Raw genomic sequence first — 23,205 nt, forward strand, 5'->3', positions numbered from 1 at the left:
TGCCTCCCCCATTTAAAAAACAAAATCAGTTTTCTTTGAAGAAGATGAGGCAAAAATCGACTTTGAATTTATTTGCCCTTATAGAAATAGCTGGTTATTACGAATAAAGCTGCTACAAACATGGTTGAGCAAATGTCCTTGTTGTATACTTGAGTATCTTTTGGATATATGCCTAGGAGTGGTATAGCTGGAACTTGAGGTAGCACTATTCCTAATTGTCTGAGAAAGCACCAGATTGAATTCCAAAGTGGTTGTACAAGTTTACATTCCCACCTGATAAGCTAGGGTCAGATGGAAGGGGGGGAGGACCTCCTCTATCAGTGGACTTGGAAAGGGGCAGGGAGGAGATGAGGGAGGTAGGGTGGGGTTGGAAGGGAAACAGGGAGGGGGCTATGGCTGGGATACAAAGTAAATAACCTGTGATTAATATAAAAAAATAAAAATTATTTTAAAAAAAGGAATAGCTTGTTGAACAGTTAATGTAGAGTCATCAGAAAGCTTTGTAAATAGCAAAGGATTTAGAATAGGCTGGTAACTATCAAAAGAAATTAAATTTATATTCTATCTCTCATTGTGTTTTGAAGTCTGATTTACTAGTTTTATAGTATAAAAATACAATGTGTTGTTAATTGTGTGTAGCTGAGCCTCTGCATGTGGGCATGTGCACAAGAGAGCCAGGATGTGTGGACGCCACAGGCACTGGATCCCCAGGAGCTAAGGTTGCGAGCTGCCAGGTGTGGGTGCTGAGAACCAAACCCAGGTCCTCTGCAAGAGCAGCAGGTGCTCCACATCACTGAGCCATCTCTCCAGCTCCTACTGGTTCTATATTAAAAAAAAAAAAGCCAAAAACTTTAAAACTTAGAACTTTTTGGCCTCATTTTTTTTCCCCTTCCCAGGAACTTTGTAGTCTGGACTGCTTTGGACATGGAAGGGTTAAGAAAAACTATAGTCCTTCTGTGTTTTAACATTCCGGCTCTAGTTCTGAGACAACAAGCCTTTGTGAATGAGCCTGACAGCTGCTTGTTGTATAGGCTTCGATAGTGAAGAGTCAAACTCACATGAAAAATGTTTTAAAATTTAAAGTTTGAAACTCATTCATAATCTGTGAAGTACCGAGCTGTTTTATTGCTTCTTTGCTTACTCAAAATTCATCTATAAATATTTAGTATTTGACTTGATAAATTCAGAAAAGAGAAAAGTGTTCAGAGAAATATATTTTGAGCATTTTATACTAGCAGTTAGTGAAGTACATACTATTACTACTGGATTTTTTTTCTAAAAAAATCAAAACCATACTCTTCCTTATTTTGCATTTTTGAAAGCTGTTGAACTTCTGAGTTTTACGGGTGATTTGTTTGAAGACAGAGAGCAAAGGATGAAATGTGCTCCAATCTGAAGTTCTATGGCTGTGCTATGTCTCCTTGCTACAGCCATGAGATTCCTGTGGTCCCTGCAGCTGTATGTTTGAGCTGCAGCTAATAAAGCTGAGACAGTGAAAGAAATCCAGTGAGAGGACATGGCTTAGGACTCATGGCATAAACCCATCAATTCTCTAGGAAATAAAATGAGGTGACTAGTCAAGCCTAGAAATACCTCTTGCATATGAATAAGGACTTAGTTAACAGGGGGAGGGGTGTTTTGTTTTAAGAACATGCCATTTAGAGACGTAATTAATTGCTGACATATTAAATGGTGATATTTCTATCTAAGAAATTAGGTAGGAAAAAATTAATGGCAGATTAAGTTCCTCAATTCAGTGATTCCAGAAAGGAATTACATCGTAAAAAGATGAAGGCAATTTGGCATTCTAGTATAATCATTTACCAACCCAACATTTAATACATCTTCTTAGACTGCCTCTCAATACATTCTCATTTACAATTAAAAAAAAAAAAAGCTGTGTTCTGGAAGGACATACTTTTCATTAGAAGATCATTTGTAATGATTAATCATGTGTCCCTGTTCCGTTATACACATTTTGTTGTTAAAAATTACCTGTGTCCTCACTGGAAAAGCATTGTTCATGTAGGTTACAAGATATTTGAGGGTTCCATTCATGGGTAGTTGAGAAATTAAAACTTTAACTGTGGTGGTATTTTAATTGTCCAATTGTAATGCCTTAAATAAAATATGTCAAGGTATAGTTGTATTATAGTTTTCATGCTACAAGGGATAGTAAAATGAAATCCTAGAGAATTATTAAACAGTCTAGGCAGATGGTAACTGTTGGCATAAACATTCTTTGACAAAAAGGTTTTTATGAAATATGCTTAACATGCCGAGAGATGCAAGGCTGGCATCTGTAGGAGACATGATTTTGTGCCTCATTATGCTTTTTCTTTTCTTTCTTTCTTTCTTTTTTTTTTGTTTTTTGTTTTGTTTGTTTTGTTTTTGTTTGTTTGTTTTGAGACTTTCATGAAAGATTGTAAGGGCTAGAAAGTAAGCCTAGCTCTTTAATGAACTTCCAAGTATAATTTCAACTCTAAATTTTGTTATAATCTTGATACATGAAAGATGGAAGGGAATTATGTATTAAAAGATACTAAAGTGTTATGACAGTCAAAACAGTGTCTTGCTAGATAGCCTAGGTGAGTCTTGAGTTCTCTTTATAGCATAAGCTGGTCCTAAATACTTTATCTTCCTGCCTCTGCTGAAATTACAGATATGAACCACCATGTCCACCAGACAAAATGTTCAGAGATTAAATAATATGGATTGTGTAGTAGAAACTGTTATATTGTTATTACATTTCTTGGCCATTATAATGATAACGTGGCTATGTAAGGCGCTGTTTTCCTTCCTATGAGATTCATGGTAAAATATTCCAAAGTACTCTTGTTCTTCCAGTTTTTATCATAGTGCTTTTGTGTTCCTCATATTGGACTTGCAGTTTTTCTTTTGGTTTGAAATATACAAACAGAAGTTAGGAGAAATATTATGTAAGATTCATAACAGACCCACACTGATAGGAACTTGGAAATTTTCTGTAATAGAATTGTATTGCTTAATATAAATAAACAAGCCCAACTCTGTAGTCCCAGCCTGAGTCTTGAGGGGACTTGAGAGTTTGCTTTATAAAGAGTGGTTGAAGTCATTAAGAATGGATGACGTAGGTTTGACATCTTTTTTTCCCATACTTAAAGAGCTGTCAGGTGAAGAGAGAGGCGCCTTGGGTATGTGGTTCTGCAGTCAGACTCCTCTGTCTGAGCCAAGTAGCCTCTGACACGGTAGCTAGTCAGAGCTGAATGGGCTGTTCAGAGGAAAGCAGATTAAGTACGAGTAAGTATGATAAATTTACACTAAGTGCAAATTTTCAAGTTAGAAATAATGAGGACTATTGCCTTTACATTCACATGTTTAATTGATAGTTTTTAAAATATATTAGTTGTTGATAAGATATAGTTATTGAAATTTGACTCATCTGTTGAAGGTTCTAGAAGCCATTTTTAAAAAGTCATTAGAGGACTTACTCATTACTCGGGTTGGACAGACTGCTGTGGGTGCAGAGGTCACAGCCTTTGTGTACAGCGGCATTGCAGCTTTCCACGACAGGGAGCTAGCTGGACAGCAGCGAGTGACCATCTGATGGCGGAGTAGCTTGCCTTCATAGTTAGTATACTTTCTGCTATTAAAAAGCAGACATGGTCTGGAGAGATGGCCTCGTGGTCATGAGTGTGTCCTGCTTCTCTGGAGGGCCCAAATGCAGTCCTGGCATCCAAATCAGACGCCTCAATATGGATAGTCACTACTTGTAACTCTAGCTTCAGGAGTTCAGCTTACTGTTGTGACCTCCATGAACATCTGCATTCAAATGTACACACACACACATTTGAAAAGAACTCTGTGTGTGTGTGTGTGTGTGTGTGTGTGTGTGTGTGTGTGTGTGTGCGAGCGCTTAAGCATGGGGATGATTATCTCCATTTGTAATATCACAACCAGGAAGCTGAAACAAAACAGGTCGATTCCAGGTTTGAGATCAGCCTGGACCACATGGTGAAATTCTGTCTCAAACAAAACAAAATAAATCTTTACACAAATTCAAACCCAGAGTGGTGGGGCACACCTTTAATCACAGCACTTGAAAGGCACAGCCAGGAAGATCTCTCAGGACAACCAGAGCTACACAGAGAAACCTTGTCTCAATAAACAAACAAACAAACAACAGCAACAGAAAACAAGTTAGATTCAGACAGGAGCTACTATAGAGAACATTCACGAATAGAGTAAACATACATGTGTAACAACTGAGGGCATGTTCAGCACTGAGTTTCCACTGTTCTTCTCTATGATCTGAGACTCTAATGTGTTATTTCTAGTTTGTAATTTCTAATGTGTTATTTCTAACAGTATTTCTAACATGAATTTCTCATCTAATAATGACATAAGCCATTTTGAAGAAAAAGCTAATGATGAAATATGATTAACAAGAACTGTTTGGTATGCAGATCATTTCCACTGTTGTAACGCAGGAGAAGCAAGCGAAGGCTGAGATTTTGAACTAGCCTCTGAAACTAGGATTTGGGGGTTTTGCAGTGCCTATGGTGGTTCCTGAGGCATCAGGCATGCTGGGTGAGCACTCTGCCACTGAGCTAGCCTTAGCCCTTGATATTTTAAATAGTCCCTTATTTTGGAAGCTACACTGGCCTTGAATTCTAAGTGTAGCCCAGGCTGATGTGGAGTTTGTAGCCCTTCTCCCTCAGCCTGACAAATGCTATGGTTACAGACACCATCACCTCCTAGCTTGCAAATAGGATTCCAGTAAACACAGAAACATTTCCAAAGGGCCCTGCACACATACTGACAGGCAAACAGAAGATAGGTGACATGGAAACAAGGAAGCATATGAAAGTGCCTTTCAGAGATGGAGTCTCAGTTTGCTTAGAATAGAGGCTATGCAGATGTGTATATGATATGTTGTAGGTTCAAAGGTTCACTCTGAGCTTTGCTGGTCTGTTTTTCCCCCATCAAGTAAACTATCCTTTATAAAGGAAAGAGATTCATCCCAAAAAGCATACATTTGAGGCCTTAGAGTCTACTTAAGGTATCCACTGAAGTTATTTTATCCTACAAAGAATCACTTGGGAAATTCACATTGTCTTACAGTGGCCCTAAGCAGTGTTAAGGCTAGATAGTTGCAGAGGTCACCAGATGGCTGTAAATCAGAGCCAGTGAAGTTTAGTGGTTACCAGCCTTTAAAAAAAGGTCTGAGTTTCTTTGCAGAGGCAGGAGCTGCACTCTTAAAGCAGATGATGGAGTAAGGTTGGGTTCCTTAGCATGTGGAAATGAGGGGACATTTTCTGTGACTGCCGTGTGTAGATTAAAATGTGCAGTGTTTCAGTTGGGAAGATGTAGTTTTCTGAAAACAATGCCATGAGCACCTCCGCTGCTTGGACATGACGAAGAGGGTGGTGAGCAGACATGAAGTTCTAAACCAGATGCTTTCCTGAGGAAGGGTGTGGAGAGATATCTCTAAATTATGTTCCAATATTCTAATGGATTTTTTTTTTTTACTAAGTCAATTAAATATGATAAGCAGTCCTTTGGCCATTGCCGAAGGTATGGGATTTCTGGTTGGTTTGTTTTGTTTTCTATCTGTTAGAAAAATATGAAGCCCAGGGTGACTCTAAGAGTAGTTGTGCCATCACACACTGTCCCTGTTTATGTCCATCAACAGTTTCTTCCTGTGTACATGCACATCCGAGTTCTGGTTGCTGCATATCTGTTTCAGACAGGCTATGGACATTTCTCTTACTTTTGGATCAAAGGGGATTTTGGAATCCACAGAGTGTGTCAGGTAAGAACACAGTCTTTTCTTTTCTTTTTCTTTCAACTCAGCATGATTTTCTGTCCATCTGTTAAGAAAAAAAAATATCATTTTGAGGTCATGAATCATTAGGATTTATGAAATATCATTTTAAGGTTGTATTTTTGTGTTCATTGTTTAGCAGTTTGAGATAACTTATTAGTGATGGAAGGAAAATATGACCTAGATGAGAGCACTAATGCTCAAAGGACCACAGTGTTGGGTCTTCAGTTTTGTAGAGAGGTGCAGAGTTACCTGAAATGATCATGCGTTTTTGTATTTTTTGTTTTTCCTGCTTGAGAAGAGGGTCATACTTACTTTCTGCCACTTGCTAAGGAGTTTCTAAACGTTACTTTCCCTCTATTCCAGCCCTGAGAGCTACTAATGATCATAGATGGGAGCAGAGACTGACTGGGGGAGCCCAGGTGCTCCACCCAGAGCCACAGAGGCAGCAGACAGGCTTGACAGAGTCTGTTTACTTTCCATATTTGTTAATAAATGTAAACTGATATCTGAAATGACTGTAATGAAAGTCACAAAGACTTTTGAAAACTTGAATAGAGATACTTTGTATTTCTATTACGTATCCATTTTCCCCAAAATGTGTAAATCAACATTAAACAGGAGATGGAGTGGACACCTTTTTCTTGAGGCAATTGAGACTTGGCCTGTGATATATAACCCTAGGACGGTGGTGTATGATTTCTTCCCTGTGTTTAAAAAGATGACAACTTCCTGTAATTGTAGTTACAGGATTGCTCCGGCTGTTTTTTTACTGAAAATTCATTAGTGTAATAATACATAAATATTTTTTATTGAGCTCTGCAGTGATCGTGAGGCAAATGAAACTTTGGGGATTGGTAAAATACACTTGTTTAGTCATTATTTGAGTCATAAGTATATGACTACATTCAGGAAAATCTGTCTTTGCTTTTCACATATCCTGGGAATGAAAACCATTTTCTTCTCCATTTTTATAGGTCTTATTTCGTCTCAATTTCCTGGTTGTGGTGTTATGTATCGTAATGGATCGACCTTATCAATTCTATTACTTTGTCCCCTTGGTCACCGTGTGGTTCATGGTCATATATGTCACTTTAGCACTGTGGCCACAAATAATCCAAAAAAAGGCAAATGGTAAATAGACTCTCTTTACTAATGCTCATAAGTATATTCTTTCAGTGTGCTAGATTTCCTGTTGGTTGTTAAAGGCTATTTACTATTAAAAGAGGTAGGCCATTTAAACTTGTGTGTGGTTTTAGCATTTTTGTTTTAAGGCCGTTTCTAAAGTTATACAGCCAAGTAGCTCACTGCGTAATATAATGTAACACTGCAGAATACTAGTTTACATTTATAATATGTATTTTTCTCCTACTAAGAAGGCAGTTTAAAAGCGGCCTTGCATGCAGCAGAGTGGTGGAAGTGTAAGAGAGGAGGAGAAGCCACATGTGGCTGCAGGCTCTTCCCACACTGCATTTCAACACTGGCAACTCTGTTTTGTGTGGTTTCTATGTATGTGGAGAGTTTGAGTAAACATTTAATTGCAAAAGCTTTCATGTGTTGAGGAGTTTGGAGTTCGCCTTCTGCACATCTGCTTATGCGTTATTCTCCACCGCTTTTACATGTAGGGAACCAACTTCCCCACCTATTAGGCTGTCTTTGCAAATTTCTCAGTCCCTTAATGTTCAAGTAAGGCTGCAACTGATTATCTTAATGTTGTTTTCCCCATGACCATATCATCTAAATAAAATCTTCTGGGTTTTCTTTTTCAAAAAAATAATGTTTAATATTAAAGCTGTATCTGACTTTCAACTTAAATATTGCTTATCAGAATTTTTTTCTCCTTGACTTCCATTAAAATATTAAGTTTCCAGGAAAGTTTCAATACAGCCCCTTTAAGATTCATTAGTATCTTTGGAAAGTCTGTAAATTTAGAGTACAATTTCTTTACAGAAACTTTCTCCATCAATGAAAATGCTGGCCAAAAACCTTTGAACATGTACTTTGAGGTATGCACACATTAAAATGTGCCTTATGGGTAAATTCCTAGGCCACTTGGGGAGCTTACACTCCCTGGAGCTTGATAAGCAGCCTTACCTACACTAGTATTAAAGCTGAGCTTAAACAGCGCATTGAACATATGGTAGTATACTTTGTAAAACACTCAATGAATGGCTGCAATGGCATGCAAGAGGAACCTGAAAGTGTGTATCTCCAGTAGATGAAGAGCGGGTGTGCGGGCCTTCAGTCACACACTGTAGCCCCATTCCTCACAATAATCTTCCACTGCTTCCTTTGGCCCTACCTTTGATGTATACCCCCACACACGATTATATGCACCCCATTCAAGGGTTATTTTGAGAAATATTTAAGATACAGAAATGTTGAACAGAGTGTCCTCGATGTTTTGCTAAATAAAATTTATATTGCTTCGCATGTTGCCTATCTTCTCTTCTAGGAAACTGTCTCTGGCATCTTGGCTTACTGTTGAAATTAGCCTTTTTGCTGCTGTGCATATGTTTCTTGGCATACTCTCAGGTTTGTATGGTCTTCTCGGCTTATAGTTTATAATATTTTAAAGTTCAAGTCTTCTAAGGTATGTGAGAAGAGTTGGAGCCTTTTTTCGTAGCTTCATGTTTTAATGACTGTAATAAAAGTGTCATGTCACTCTGTAGTTGACTGCTCAGTGTAGTTCTTTTGAAACCCTACCTACTTTGTTACCACTGTTTTTGTTGTAAGAGCAATTTTAAGCTCTTCCTCTGGCAATTGTTCAAGATCCATTTTACTTGACTTTGATCAATCAAACGTTTATTGAATGCTTCTTATGAGACATACTCTAAGTGAGGATCAAAATTCTCTTGACAGAATTTGCAGCTTAGTTTGTGCATTATTCATTGCATCAAGCTGTTACTTGATTTTTCTGTAAATGTGCAAAGTAAATTTGAGACAGTAAAATGAACTTGGGTGCAGAGGGCCTGTGGATGCCTTATATGCTTAATTTTAAAGATTTGGCTCATTTTTGTACTTCCGTCCTTATATTCTTTATTTTGATGTTTGAGATTCTCTATAGATGTAGCAGAATGGCAGTCTGTTATCTGCCTATTAAATCCATAAGGCAGACATTTTATTTGAGCAGTATGATATTCATAACAAAATATTTTAATTTGAATATCTATAGTTTTGACATAAGCTGCAGTTGACCTGCAGGGTTACATTTTGCATAAACTGTGTCAAGTGTAAATGCCCATTGGGTGTATGTGGGGGCTTCATGTGAGCTCATCTGCAGAGCCTTTTGGGGAAGGGCTTTTAGGTTTTATACCTACTTTTATAGTTAGAAGTGTTTAAAACATTTTTGTTTGTGTGTGGCATCCAGTTTCCTTTCCAATATGAGATAAATAAGAATAATAAAACAATGGGCAAATGTATAAATAAGTAGGTAAAAAACAAATACCCAACATTTGAATGGAAAAGGGGAAGCTAACCCATTATTAAATAGTGAGGATAAAAAAACCTCCCCAGTTCTGGGTCACTGCTGACCCCAGAACAAGGGAAAAAAAGCATCCAGTTCAGAGCAGCCCACTGTCTTTTCAAAAAGTCAGTACTTAATAAAATTAAATAAAATTTTAAGTTACAAGTGCATTTAACTAGAGATATCCTTCACACGTATCATCACTAAGATCATATGCTTGTATTTACTAGATCCATACCTCTTATGTTATATATCTGATCATATTTATATGTGTGTGTGTACGTGTACATGCCAAGAGACTTTATTTTGCAATTCTTGGTAAAAATGAACCTGCATTTTCTGTGGAAGAAATTTTGATACAGCTCTATTTTTATGTACAGTTGCAGTTTGTGGTTAAATGGAAACAGTTTCATTTTGTTAAAGGGATTAAATTCTTCTTTCACAAGGATTCAGCACTACCTCAAGTATTATCTTATTTTCCTTCAGTTTTTAGTAATTATTTTTTGGTAATCATTTTTTGTGCTGTTGAGTAGGTCTAATGATGGGACATTCCTTAGTAGAGCTGGCTGGCATTCTTTAGTCGATATTGAGGATTTGTTCTCTTTGAAAGGCTTCATTAGTGTGCAGGAATGTACCCAAGACTGTGGCCCTTCATTCCCACATTTCCCTGGCTGTCAGATTAATAAGAGGGTGCTATTCACTAACTGGACAGAGTAAAACTGGAAACTGTGGCTAGTAATAGCATTTGGGCTGGCTGATTGGAGTGGCTAATCCAAGGGGCTCTTTCAACTCTACTAATTATAGATAATTTAGGACATTTAGAGGAAAATAAATTACATTTTCACCTTAATAATTTTTTGGATATTGATATTATATTAGCTAAAGCGTTTTGTATTTTTGTGTGACTAGTAAATATTAGTGTCTTTGTGTACTAGATTAATCTCTGCAATAGAATGCTTTTCTAATTACTAGTTTTTTTTTTTTACCTTTTCAAAGTTTTGTAGTTTCAGTAGCTTTAATGTGAAGGACAAGTAAATTTGGAAAGCATTAAATAATCTTTTTTGGCCATAGCTAAAGTAAATTTATTCTTAAGTGCCATATTTTCAAATGAATTGAACAGAAGTTAAGAAAGTGAATGGCCTTTGTTTAATCCTAGCTTAACAATTATACAGGTTATAATAAATTCAAATCAACCATTGCCTTGTATTGTCTTAACTGTGTGGATTCCTTTCTTAGGGTGCATTTGAGAAGATCTTTTCTCTTTGGCCACTTTCCAAATGTTTTGAACTGAAAGGGAACGTATATGAATGGTGGTTCAGATGGAGGCTAGACCGTTACGTATGTATTTACTTCGTTATATCTTGATACCTCAAATTATACTATTAGAAAATTATTTGCACTCCTGTCTATTTCTGCTTAATTTTAGAATAAAGAAACATGTTGAGAGTAAATTAAAGCAGACTACCCATGTACTCTTTTTCATTACAACAGGAAATGAGTATGCATGTCTATCAGCAGGAAGATACTTTAAATGTTGTCTATAAAGTAGCCTCTGAATGGCAATTGTAATTTATAGGTGATTCCTGTATATAAGCTCCACCATTCAGAATAATATTTATTGAGTTTTATCTTGTGTCTTGACTTTCATAAGATGTTGATGTTGGGAATTGTGTATTAGAGAAAGACAGGGCTGGAGAGATGGTTCAGCCGTTAAAGGCGAGGCTCACAACCAAAAATATAAGAGAAAGACATGCCTCTGAGCTGCCTTGTGTTTCCAATCTACTCTCAACTCTAAGGTTACTGTTGTAATGGGGTAGTAAGCTATGCAGTATAGATTTGGCAATAGACATGCGAGCAGCAACAGCATACTGCATTATTCCATGCACTTAATCTGAAATAGCTCAGATACCTTTGAGTAAGAAAATGCAAACTGTCTAGCAGAGCATCAGTCAATGCTACATACTTTGCCCTTAGCTTTCTGTCTTTCACCATCTTTCAGTATGTTTGCATGATAACCATTCTGTGTCATTCTTGGTTTCTAACATTTGTACATTTTTCCGGTGTAGCTTTATTGCATCTCTAAGCCACACACAAATAAAGTGACGCTGCTAGAAGTCTCTTTAATCTGCTAGGATGTGCTTATCTTAGTCTGTTTGGGAAACTAAAACAACATGATAACCTGATTGGCTCCTGAACAACAAAGCATATTTCTTACAGCTCCAATGACTGGGAAATCCAAGTTTGTGGTGATGGCAGATTTAGTGTTTGGTGAGGGCCTGCTTCCTGGATCATGGGCAGCTATGTTCTCACCAGGAATGGTCTCTGGAGTCTTTTTTATAGGGCACTAACCCCACTCATAAAGATTCCACCCTCGTGATCTGACCACTTCCCATGTACCCACCTAAAACCTCCGAATTCCAGATAGAAACTGGTTTTAAACATACAGGAGTTTATAATTTTGGGGGCCGAAAAGTAACCGAGGGACACAAAAGTCCAGTCCATTGCAGTGATTAATCACATTATAGTTATTTGTGTCTCTTTTTGTTGGTTGGTTGGTTGGTTGGTTGGTTGGTTGGTTGGTTGGTTGGTTGGTTGGTTGGTTGGTTAGTTGGTTCTTTGTTGTTGTTGTCTTAGCCCTTTTGCTTTCTTCTCTCCCATGTTGTTTGATGTGCACTGTTTCCTTTTCAACTTGTGACTCTGCAGTCCTGTCGCTTGGTTTGATCGGAGGGATGTATCTAAATGTGCTTTGCCGCGATGGAGGATGTTAGGGGAGTGTGCTGTGTTTACAGTGTTAAGGTTGAGGGTGCAGCTCTGCAGAGGAGTCTGTGCTTCTCATGCATAAGGCCCTGGGTTCAGCTGAAACTACCACTTGTCTTTCTTCTCTGCCTTGCTGCCAGGAGCCCTGCCCTGCAGCACGCTTGCTCTCCTGGTTGTGCTTTCTAGCAGTCACTCAGTCATTGGCTTTGTTTTACTGTCAGAGTTTGCTCTTCATAGCAACTCTAAAGTCTTAATCTTCTAGCCCACCTACTTTCATGAAGTCAGTTTTAAATAACCAAGTACTGTCACTGGTAATTGAGAAGCAACTCTTCAGAACAAATTTCTGTGTTGTTTTCAGGTGGTCTTCCATGGGATGCTGTTTGCTTTCATTTATCTGGCTTTACAGAGACGTCAGATACTTTCTGAAGGAAAGGGTGAACCTCTTTTTTCAAACAAAATTTCCAACTTTCTGTTGTTTATTTCAGTAGTGTCTTTCCTGGTAAGTTTCAAAATAAAAGTTTCTGATTGTCTAAATTTTTAGCTGATAGAGAAAATTAACCTTAAAACAAAGAAATTTAATCAACTGCTTTAAATAAATACCTTAAAACATTTTACTGTATGTTTTTCTACTTGGATATAAGTTCTAAATAGAATGCTTCTATAAGTCGAGTATGAACACTAGCTGAGAGGATAGTGAAGTTGGAATCTTAAAAGCAACAATCAACTTGGGAAAAAATATACCATGTTCTGTCTGTCTGTCTGTCTATCTATCTATCTATCTATCTATCTATCTATCTATCTATCTATCGTCTATTTATCTATCTATCTATCCATCCACCCATTTATCTGTTAGTTTGGAAACAGGATTTGTGTAACCCTGGCTGTTCTAGAGCTCCCTCTTTGGACCACGCTGGCCTTGAATGCTCAGAGATCCGCCTGGAAGGCTTGCATCACCACCACTACCCCCCTCAACTCCATGTACTATTTAACGTGAAGAGCCAGCACTGCCTGGTGATGGCCAGATTACCACAAGTGTCTAAATCTCTGCCCCCACCCTTTCTCTCTTTGCTTTCTCATTGCTTACACGGTTGACCGTACTGAAATAAGTGAATAAACCTACAGAAAGCTCTTAGTAGTTGCTTTTATAGCACAGTGAGCGACCATGTTGTAAAAAGATAAGCAGTAGAACATTCTCTTTAAGGGTCAGCTGTTTTGTGAATTGACCTGTACATTCTTGTTTTAGACCTATTCCATCTGGGCTAGCAGTTGTAAAAATAAAGCAGAGTGTAATGAGCTCCACCCATCTGTGTCTGTGGTACAGGTAATTACCTTTCTTGATTTTCTTTTGACTTTTTTCAAAAAAAAATTTCTAGATCCTTTTCACACTGTGTAGTCTAGGCTGGCTTCAAAATCATTATCCTTTTGCCCTTGGGTGATAAAATTAAGGTGTTCAGCACCACACAAGGTGCCAAAAATTATCTCGATTTAGAGAATTATTCACTGAAAAGGTTTTATAAAAATATTGTATTCAAAGGAAAAGAGAGGAGAGTTCAAACTCAGGAAATGTAGGGAAGTTACCTAATCTCTAAGCCTTGTCTTTCTCTCCAGTAATAGGGATATTAAATCATCCTCAAAGGGTCATTGTAGCTCGTGCTTGAAAGTTATGTATCTAAGCATTTATAACTTAGAAAATGTTAATCCCAGGACTAGAGTGGGGGCTCTGTCGGTAAAATGTTTGCTGCACAAAGACAAGGATTGGAGCTCTCTCCCCAGCACCATGTAAAAGGCCAGGTGCAGCAGCACGTGAATAAAAGCTCAGCTCTGGGCAGCAGATACTGGAGGGTCACTGTCCAGCCTGTGCAGCCACGTTGGCGAGCTCCATGCTCAACGAGAGAGATAGCCCAAAAAACAAGATGAAGAGTAACTGCGCAACACACTCATTGTCAACCTCTACCCCCCCCAATCACATTTGCAGGCTCACATGCCAACACAAAACATTTCAATGCTTGTCTCATATTCGCTTTTTAAATATTTTCTTGAATTTATTTAATTTTGTTTATTAATTATCTACTGTGCTAAGTTCTATGTTAATCATAAAAGGACCAAAATTAAAAGAAATATGACACCTAGCCTCAAAAAATGTGTAGTTTAATGGCAATGTAGATCAGTACACATTGATTCATTTAAATGGTTTGTACTCATGTGATAGTCTTTTGATTCTGCATGTTAAATATTCTAGTGATGGCCAGATCCGGAACAGTTTCTGCTCTTATGGAGCTGATACTATTCTGTAACAAATTATTACAATAACCACATAATTATGAATAGAAGTATATAATACTTTATGAGAATATAGTAAAGGCTGGTATATGACCTAGCTGGAATGGAAAGGAATGGAGTCAGGGATCATGGATCATTTCCCTGAGAATAGAAGGGGTGAAGAAACAGTTGGGCAGGCCACATAGTAAAAGGAACTTAAAGCAGGACACTGGAGCTGGAAGTCAGAGTGCCAAGGTATAAAGAAGTGTGGATGGTGCCTGGAAAGGTAGCAGAGTCTGGTGAGGACTCAAATCGGATCTCCAGAGCAGATGGCCAGTTGCAGGCCATCGTAGGGCATGATCATCCGTGTGGGGATAGTAGATGTGGATTGCTTTGAAAGCTTGGGTGTTTTTCCTAACTTTTGTTGATGGAAGAGCAGGGGTTTGGGAGGAAATTATGTCTTAAAATCTAAAGGATGAATAGTCCAGCCCAGAGGGACATGGAGAGTTTCTGAAGTGTCTTCTCCTAAGTCCTGAGTGTTCTTTGATGCAGGGACTGTTTGATTTATTCTCAGCTTCTGTGTACTCTATAGCACCAAGCAGGTGAGAGATTCTCCACACATCATTGGCAATGAAGTTTTCAGTGCTGTCATTGAATGGCATTTCTCTTACTTCTGTAGACAACGGCATACTACTTACCAATAGCCTTTTTGTACAACTTATAAAATGTCATTGCTGTGACTCACAGGATGAGAGGGAACATTAGCAATCATAGTATACCAGATAGAATAATTTACGGAGAACAAACGGGGAGAGTGGCAGCAAGCAGAATAATACCTGCTCTTTCCTACTTAGCCACCTCCACATGTTCATGTGCCTGCAGTTACCTTTGTTGTGAGGACCGGAGCTGCTTCTTTGGCGGTTTGCTTCTTTTTAAGGATATTTGTTCCACCTTCTAAAGGTTAATTGCATCTAAGAACTTAAAATGTTATAGCTGCACCCTTCCAACCTAACTGCATATTATTCTTAGATGTGAGTAGAGGACATGTGTGTGTCTCCTGAGAACTGAAAGAGTGAGAGATGCATACATATATACACATGCACATACATACATAGATGTCATTAGAGTGCATACACAGCTGAGGGAATTTCTTTAAGATTTTAACCATGTACACAATTCCAGCTGTTTTCATTTGAAAATATTCCCCAGCCTAACTCATGAGAATTTTTTTTCTTTCCTCATTTCTATAGTGTGTGTGTGTGTGTGTGTGTGTGTGTGTGTGTGTGTGTGTATGTGTGTATGTGTGTTGCTAGGAATCAAACCTAAGGTCTGACAGGTGTGAGTCAAACACATTAGCGCTGAGTGAACCCCCAACATTTGTCAGTCTTTGAATCTGAACTTAGTGATTTTGCCTATCAGACTTTGTAGGAATTTCCAACAGTGACTAGGTCTAGAACAAGTAATTAAGCATAAAGAATGTATAGAAAATGATTATACTAGTACCCGAGAAGTTATAACACTAACCCAACTTTAAACATCATTGTACTCATTTGAAGTTAATAATGACTTCCCAGACTTCAGCTGTGTTCTCCATGGTTATTTTCTTTTTGAGTTTTCTTTTTCCCTTTTTTATTAAATACATGACACAACACATTTCACTGTGATAAAGAGATGAAATAGACTTTGGGAAACGGTAGACTGCGGATAGAAAGAGGGGAAACAGCTTTTTTGGTGCTCTTCCCAGGTACCATGTTGCTTAGCCTAAGATAGCGCATGCATCTGGATTCGTCTTTCTAGTATTTAGCATTAAACCTATGTTATATTGCTCATTATAATAGCACATTAAACAGGCGTAGGTGTCCCCTTCTTACTCTTTACCTCTAAATGCGTAAGGCTTGTGCTGTTAACTGTGTTCAAAGTTTCTTTAAAGATCTTCAGTGTATGCCTCAATAAATGTCCGTACGTGTTTCTATATTACATCCCCATCTGGGTTGATGAGAAATCAGACCAAGTCAAGTACCTTTCCTCAGGCACATGTAGGCCAGGGTGAAATCTCACTGATGCCATGGCCACAGGTATCCATCAGTTGAATTGTGTCTGAGAGTTTCTTCTGGTCAGATTATCCATATACCTCCTTTCACTTCCTTGCCTATTATGCTCCCCAGAGAATTCTGACATCTTTTGAGTGAGACATGGAGTGAACAGCACTCAATATGAGTTCTTTTCTGAAGTTTAAATGGCTGTCCCAAACCTTTTTTTAAGAGAAAGTTTTGAAAAGATAGTAATGAAAATAGTGTCTTTAAAAAAAAAAAAAAAAGAACAATGTCTTGCTCCTTTGAAAGGAGAAGAGTTCTAAGGATAGTACTGTGCTTAAATAAACTGGTTATTGGCTATGAGATTGTGAATTGGAAGCTTTAAATCCTGTTCTACCTTATGCAGTAAGATACAGGGAAGGGGTGACAGCTAGAAGCCCCCAAAGTAGAGATTATGTTGGAGTAACAACCCAGAGAGAAAACTACTGCATATGAATGCTGTGCAAGGTGTATGTCATCTATCAGGCTGTGCAGCAGCAGCCTGACGGTATTCACGGCCCCGCTGTTTCCCATACAAACACCCCTGTCAGAGCAGGAAGGATTGTGCTCATTGGATTTCTGTCACTGTGACAAAATACTCAGGAAAAGCAACTTAAAGGAGGAAAGTCTTGCTTTAATTCATGACTTAACAGGCTTCAGTGGAGTCTGTGGGTGCTGGTGCGTCTGGGCTGGGATGAGGCAGAATGCCTCAGCATGAATGTGGCCTCTCAAAGCTGCTTGCCCCATGGTGGCCAAGAGGTAGAAATAGAGAGGAAGGGCCAGAGTCAAGGCGTGCTCTTCAAAGGCGTATCACCATTAGTCTACTTCCTCTCCCCAGGCCCCACCAAGAATAGACTACCCTGGCCCGGAACTGATCAGCGGGTCACTCTATTTCCTTTATATCCTTCATATCCAAACCACTACAGGAATTTGAAGTATGTAGAGAGTAGCCACTGGCCTGGAAGATACCTTATGAATGGAGCAAAAGTATATCAACTTTCCACAGAGAGCCTGGCGCGTGGGCTTCGGTGGGGGCTACATGTTCTCCATGATATGTAAAGTGTTTCTCTTGCCCACACCACCACTCTTCAGGAGACAGATTAAGTGTTGAGGAACCCAGCTTGGATGCACTCTACCCAAAGTACCCTGCCAATATATATCAATTAAATAAAACCATTTATATCAAATTCAAGAATATAAACAATAGAGCTACCCCATAGGCTTCATTCAAATTTTAAATAAATGTGCTAATCCAATTTACCTCTTTTTTGGGTTTCCCTCATAGATTGTGGCCTTCATCCTAATAAGAAATATCCCTGGATATGCCCGTTCTGTTTACAGTTCATTTTTTGCTTGGTTTGGAAAAATTTCACTGGAGGTTGGTATTCTAATATTTTGCTTTGTCACAAACAGCTGAGTGTATGTGCGCCTGTGAGTGTATGTGTGTGAATGTGCAAATCTGACATGCTCATTTTTTAGATAAAAGCTATGTTCTATGTGGAATTTGAACAGTCATAAAGCTTTTGGAAATGTTTTTAAAGCCATTTTAACAATAGCTAGATGTAGGTAACTGTCAAAGCATTCTTTCATGTTGTTTCAAGCTTTGAGTACAACGAAGATGCTTGAGTGAAGAGCAAAGTATTAAACCAGATATAGATGAATTCACACTGGGGAGATTTTGACTCTTTGTTCATCTCCATAATTAAATATTGCTGGAATCTAGATCTCTAATGTTTACGGCAGTAAATGTGACTTCAATAGGACTGGACACAGTGGGAAAATAGTAAAATTCATTGCAGTGGGAGCTATAAAAGATAAAACTATCTACAAAGTCAGTTTAAGCTGCAGGGTTTGAAGCACATCCAGCAGACGCTGGCCTTTGAGATTTGGCGTATGACGCTTTCACATAGTCCATATTACAGTTATAACAGATACATTTCAGAGTATGTGGTTTTTGGTGTTACCTTCTTCAATAGGGCAGGTAAGTTTTTCCAAGGTCCCTGCTCAGGATTCTATCATTTTCTGGTTTTCTCAGTTGGAAGAGGGGCTGTACAGGAGCAGGCTTTTAGGGCCAATATGAGAATCACATGGGTCCCAAAAGCTCCCCCCGCAAGGTAAAGCATTATATATTTCAACTAGGAAGAATTCATGATTTGGTCAGTGCTCTAACTTTAGTCAGCTAACTTTAAGTGTTTCCTTTATTTCTTAGCTGTTCATTTGCCAGTATCACATATGGCTGGCAGCAGACACGAGGGGCATCTTGGTCCTTATCCCTGGAAACCCTACTCTCAACATCATCGTCAGCACTTTCATCTTCGTCTGTGTGGCTCATGAAATTTCTCAGATCACTACTGACCTCGCGCAGATCATCATTCCTAAAGATAACCCGTCTCTCTTTAGAAGGCTGGCATGTACGCTTGCATTCTTTGGCGGATTGCTCGTCTTATCCTCCATTCAAGATAAATCAAGACCCTAGCTTCCTGAAATCCTACAAACAAACTCTTTGGGCTTACTTTGCATCTGCCTAGACAGGAAAATCGTCTGTCTGAAGTTATCAATGACTGTAAATATGAACATTTGGCTAGGGGACAGTTTTGTGGTGTCCGTTGAACTTGTGTGAATGTATATATCAGCACTGTATATATCTGATGTGAAATGCATTAAAAACAATGAACCAGAATGTATCATAGAGGAGTGCATGTGGAGAAGACTTTTCTACTGGATCTAGGTCTCCATTTGTAGGTGATGATAGTTAACAAATGAAGGCAGCGAAACGATGACTCTCCAGTAAAAACATGTAAGTTATCCAGTTAGCTTAGTGACACCACTGAGTGTTTTGATAGCCTGTAACTTTGTGGTAATGGTCCCGTCTGCCTCTGCACTCACAGAACCTCCTGCTCACTGCGGACTTAGTACCGAAGTGACTTGCAGTGTCTCTTTCTGTCTTACGTGCAATGATGCCGAATGAGTATGTCTCTAACCCATATGTATTCATATCCGCTGTGTGTTTCCTGACGTGATTTTTTTTTCCTAACTGTGGTTTGCAGGTGTGTAAGCCTATATCTTTGTATACTCTGCCCTTCACAGAGTTGTTCTAAAGCTCTGTGTCAAGGTTTTGTTATTGTGGATGTTGTCGTTTATTATTTTTTAAAAGGCCAAATTTTCCTTCCAATCTGAACATTCTAGTTCTTTTCCCTAAACTATACCAGGATAAAAAAATCTACCCTGTGGATCTGTTAATATTTGCTGGCCACTAATTAAGTATTGCATATTATTTCCAATGTTTGGAAAGCTCTTTATAGCCATTTTGGTATTGCCTATTATTCCCTCATATATTTTTTTTTTTTACAATATTTATCAGCCTAAACCTGTGCAACATAATGAACTTGAGTGAAATGTATGATCATAGTAAAATGTTAAGTAAACTGCTGACTTTGGACAATGAATGATCTGTTCAGTCTTTTTAATAAGCTGTTAGAGGTATACATTTATTTATCTGTTGTACAGATCTGATTATGATTTTTAATGTATGAAATATTGCACTTAACTTGCTTTTATTCTGTGTGTGGTAAGATATATTTTCTGTTCATAGTGTGTGACAATAAGGAGTAATTTAAACAGTAAATAAACATTCAGTGGATGCTTATTTTTGTATTGGCAAAGTATCAAGCCATGTGTGGTTTTTTTAATCCAATTTAAAAAAAATTATTCTCTTTATCAAATTCTTAATATGTAGGGGTAAGTCATCAAGTTCTAGTTGAGAAGAACAATTTAGTTATTAGGGCTTGTGATGATAATCTGTCTTCCAACCAGGAAACGTAAGCAGTGTGGTTTATTTGTAGCTTTATTTAAAAATTTTATAATCCACAAACCTTATATGCAACTGATACATTCCCATTAACTGGGAAATATTTATTCGACACCCGAAATGCGCCTCTCTTTTTCTCTCTTCTGCTGCCCTTCCTTAATCTTTTGACATTTCCCAGATAGACAATTGTAATGATTCATTGCTCTGCCTCTTGGACGGCCGCCTTGTAAGCAGAGACTCGTATAGTTATAAATCAAAAACTTCCAAGCAGTGTGCTCGCATCATTCTTGCTCATGTGGCTTGCCAATGAGCATTTTAATTTAGCTTGTGCGTTTTATCACCTGAAGACTCGTCCTGATGGAACAATTGAAAGAGAAAGATGAGCAGTTCTTTCTGTGGTTTGGAGGCAACTATGTCTTTCAGTAATGATGCCCAAGAGAATCCAAGTTTGTCTATTCTATTTGAACCCGAGCTTAAAACTTAAGTGAGAAGGCTATGTCTTTATGGCATGTTTTATTAAGTTGCAAAACTTTTTTTAAGATAGAACTATACATAATATAATCAAAACATCATGTTTTTTTTTTTAATGTTTACTTGAAATCCATTATATTTAATTTGGCTTTAGCTGTCCTCTGGAGAAGAGGGTATTGCAGAACTTGCCAAGCATCTGTGTTGGGTAAATGAATTGTTATGTCTGCCGTGGTATAGAAACTGACAGTTGCTGGACATGTGACTCTCCATACCACGCAGCTTCTGTGTGCTAATGAGGATAGAACACAGTTCTCAGATTTGCTCGAGTAGGAATCACGTTCAAGAAGCCATCCTCTGCCTCCAGGTTACTTTGATGATTCAATTTTTCCCACATCCCTTCCAGCTTCTTGCACCAAAGCTTCCCCTTGTGTCTCCAAGAAAGAATCATTGAAATTCCAGCCTGTATCCTACCCAATATCTAATACCTGTGTTAGCTCACATTGTTAGTTTTTGTGATGGTAGTAAAAGATGTTGATATGGCACTGCTTGCTTCACCAGAAGATAACACTGCAGTTTTTTTTAATGGATACATTCTTTCCCTCCATGAATTCTTTATTATCTCAAGGATAGGAAGCTTTTAAATTTGATAAACTTTATTTTAATAATAAGCATATCAGTATTTCTGATTTTTACAGATATTTTATAGGTAGATGGGTAGATGGCTGATAATGATAGGTAAGCAGATAGATAGAGAGATAAATGATAAATAAATTCCACGGAACCAAGGACAGCATTTCCTTTAGTAGACACTGAATGAGGGGTAATATTATCAGCAAGGGCTTGCACTTCCTCAGGACTCCTTCTCTGTAAATTAGCATTTCTATAAATCTTGCAAGTGTTGAAAGAACAAAATAAGCATTTTTATGCTGAAGAATATTAAATTACTAATACGCTAGTATTTTGGGGATAAAGAAATATGTTTCACATTGTCCAACCTAACAGCTTCCCATGTTTCAAAAAAAAATCTTGATGGGTTGCTAGTTACCTAAATATTTTATATTGATAATTATTCTAAAAGTTGTCAATACTAAGCTTGGCTGTATTTAGATCGTTTTGTAAGGACTGATAAAAACTTTAGACATTCATTGTCTTAAAGCACTGGTAAATACTTTTATTCAATAACTTTTATTCAATACTTTTATTCCAGTATTGTATATTATAGGAATTAAAAATACTATTAAATTCCCTGGAAGATTCATGAAGCAGTACAGACAAGAAGCTATTTTTTTTTCAAAAGGATTGAGGCTATTTATTATAAAGTCCCTAGCAATTTAATTAGAAGTTACCTACTTAAATCTTTTAGAATAAAAAATGAGATAAATCAATATTTGTAAAGGAAGCTTGGGGCTGAAGATGGCTCAGTGGGTAAGTTGCTTGCTGCCATGCTTAAGGACCCGTGTAGGATCCCTGGGACCTTAGAAGAACAGAACTTTCACAGGTTGTCCTCTGACCTCTATGTATGTGCTAAAGTGTGTGTGTGTGTGTGTGTGTGTGTGTTACACACAAACACTAAATGTAAATTTTTTTTAAAAAAAGGAACTCTATGATTATTTAGAAGTACCTCATTTCAGATAAAATCTTTAAGAGTATTTTAAAAATTCATCTCTACTGAGATCTTCATTACCAATTACTAATATCTACTGGTACTTATATTTTAGAGAATTATCTAATAATGAAAATTGATTAAAAGTTTTCTCTCAAAGATACTATTAAAAATACACAACATTTTTTTTCTAGAACGAGTACAGATGCTTTAAAGATTTTTGACTCCCATCTGACAGATTAGGATCAGAAGGAAGGAGAGGAAGACCTCCCCTATCAGTGGACTTGGGGAGGGGCATGCGTGGAGAAGGGGGAGGGAAGGTGGGGCTGGGAGGGGAGGAGGGACGGGTTTATGGGGGGATACAAAGTGAATAAAGTGTAATTAATAAAAATTAAAAAAATTAAAAAAAGATTTTCACTACCATGGACAAAATTGAATCTTCCCTTGTACTTGATGGTCGAAGCTCTTTGCTTTATCACCCGTCTCCAAGCCATGAAAGGCCATGTTTGTTCTTTCTCCTTGTGGCGCTTTGTTCTGACCCTTTTCACCTACCTACCTCAAATTCTTTTAGAAAGTGAAATTTAAACATCTCTGTGAAGCCAAATACTTTCTCTTCTCGAAACTACGCAAATATCCGGCCCCATTATCTTACCAGACCCCATCACTACAGTAAAGCTTGCAACTCCAGAGTAATGACGGGCATGTCTTGTGAACATGGGGTGCTCTTAGGAACATGGGGTATGGGAAGTAAAGTAGATACAGCCATGGCCATCAGCTAAGAAGTTTAGGCTTCATTCCCCATCTTAAAAAAAAAAAAAAAAAAAAAAAATTCCTCTTGTTGTCTTGTCCACCCAAGGCTGGGACCTCATTTTACTTTTCTTACAATCTAAACTGCTCTTCACAGGATAATCAATGACTTCTATCCTGCCAAATCCCACTATCACTGCTCCTTAAGCACAGGTC

The 23,205-nt window shown here is 38.0% G+C and overlaps 1 protein-coding gene across 2 annotated transcripts in view; it reads left to right on the forward strand.

Annotated features, from left to right (window-relative positions):
- Casd1 (CAS1 domain containing 1) overlaps nucleotides 1–20,029 on the forward strand; it is a 43,871-nt gene extending 23,842 nt beyond the window's left edge. For both annotated transcript variants that reach the window (XM_055612738.1, XM_055612739.1), the window contains 8 exons: nucleotides 5,675–5,794; nucleotides 6,784–6,940; nucleotides 8,262–8,341; nucleotides 10,509–10,610; nucleotides 12,388–12,528; nucleotides 13,273–13,350; nucleotides 17,646–17,738; nucleotides 18,570–20,029. In XM_055612738.1, coding sequence (XP_055468713.1) covers nucleotides 5,675–5,794; nucleotides 6,784–6,940; nucleotides 8,262–8,341; nucleotides 10,509–10,610; nucleotides 12,388–12,528; nucleotides 13,273–13,350; nucleotides 17,646–17,738; nucleotides 18,570–18,836 — 1,038 coding nt within the window. In that variant the 3' untranslated portion in view covers nucleotides 18,837–20,029. The remainder of the gene's footprint in view (nucleotides 1–5,674; nucleotides 5,795–6,783; nucleotides 6,941–8,261; nucleotides 8,342–10,508; nucleotides 10,611–12,387; nucleotides 12,529–13,272; nucleotides 13,351–17,645; nucleotides 17,739–18,569) is intronic.
- Nucleotides 20,030–23,205: the final 3,176 nt, after the last annotated feature.

Source organism: Psammomys obesus, unplaced genomic scaffold, assembly GCF_907164565.1.
Source record: "Psammomys obesus unplaced genomic scaffold, mPsaObe1.curated_primary_1811, whole genome shotgun sequence".
Taxonomy (NCBI): domain Eukaryota; kingdom Metazoa; phylum Chordata; class Mammalia; order Rodentia; family Muridae; genus Psammomys; species Psammomys obesus.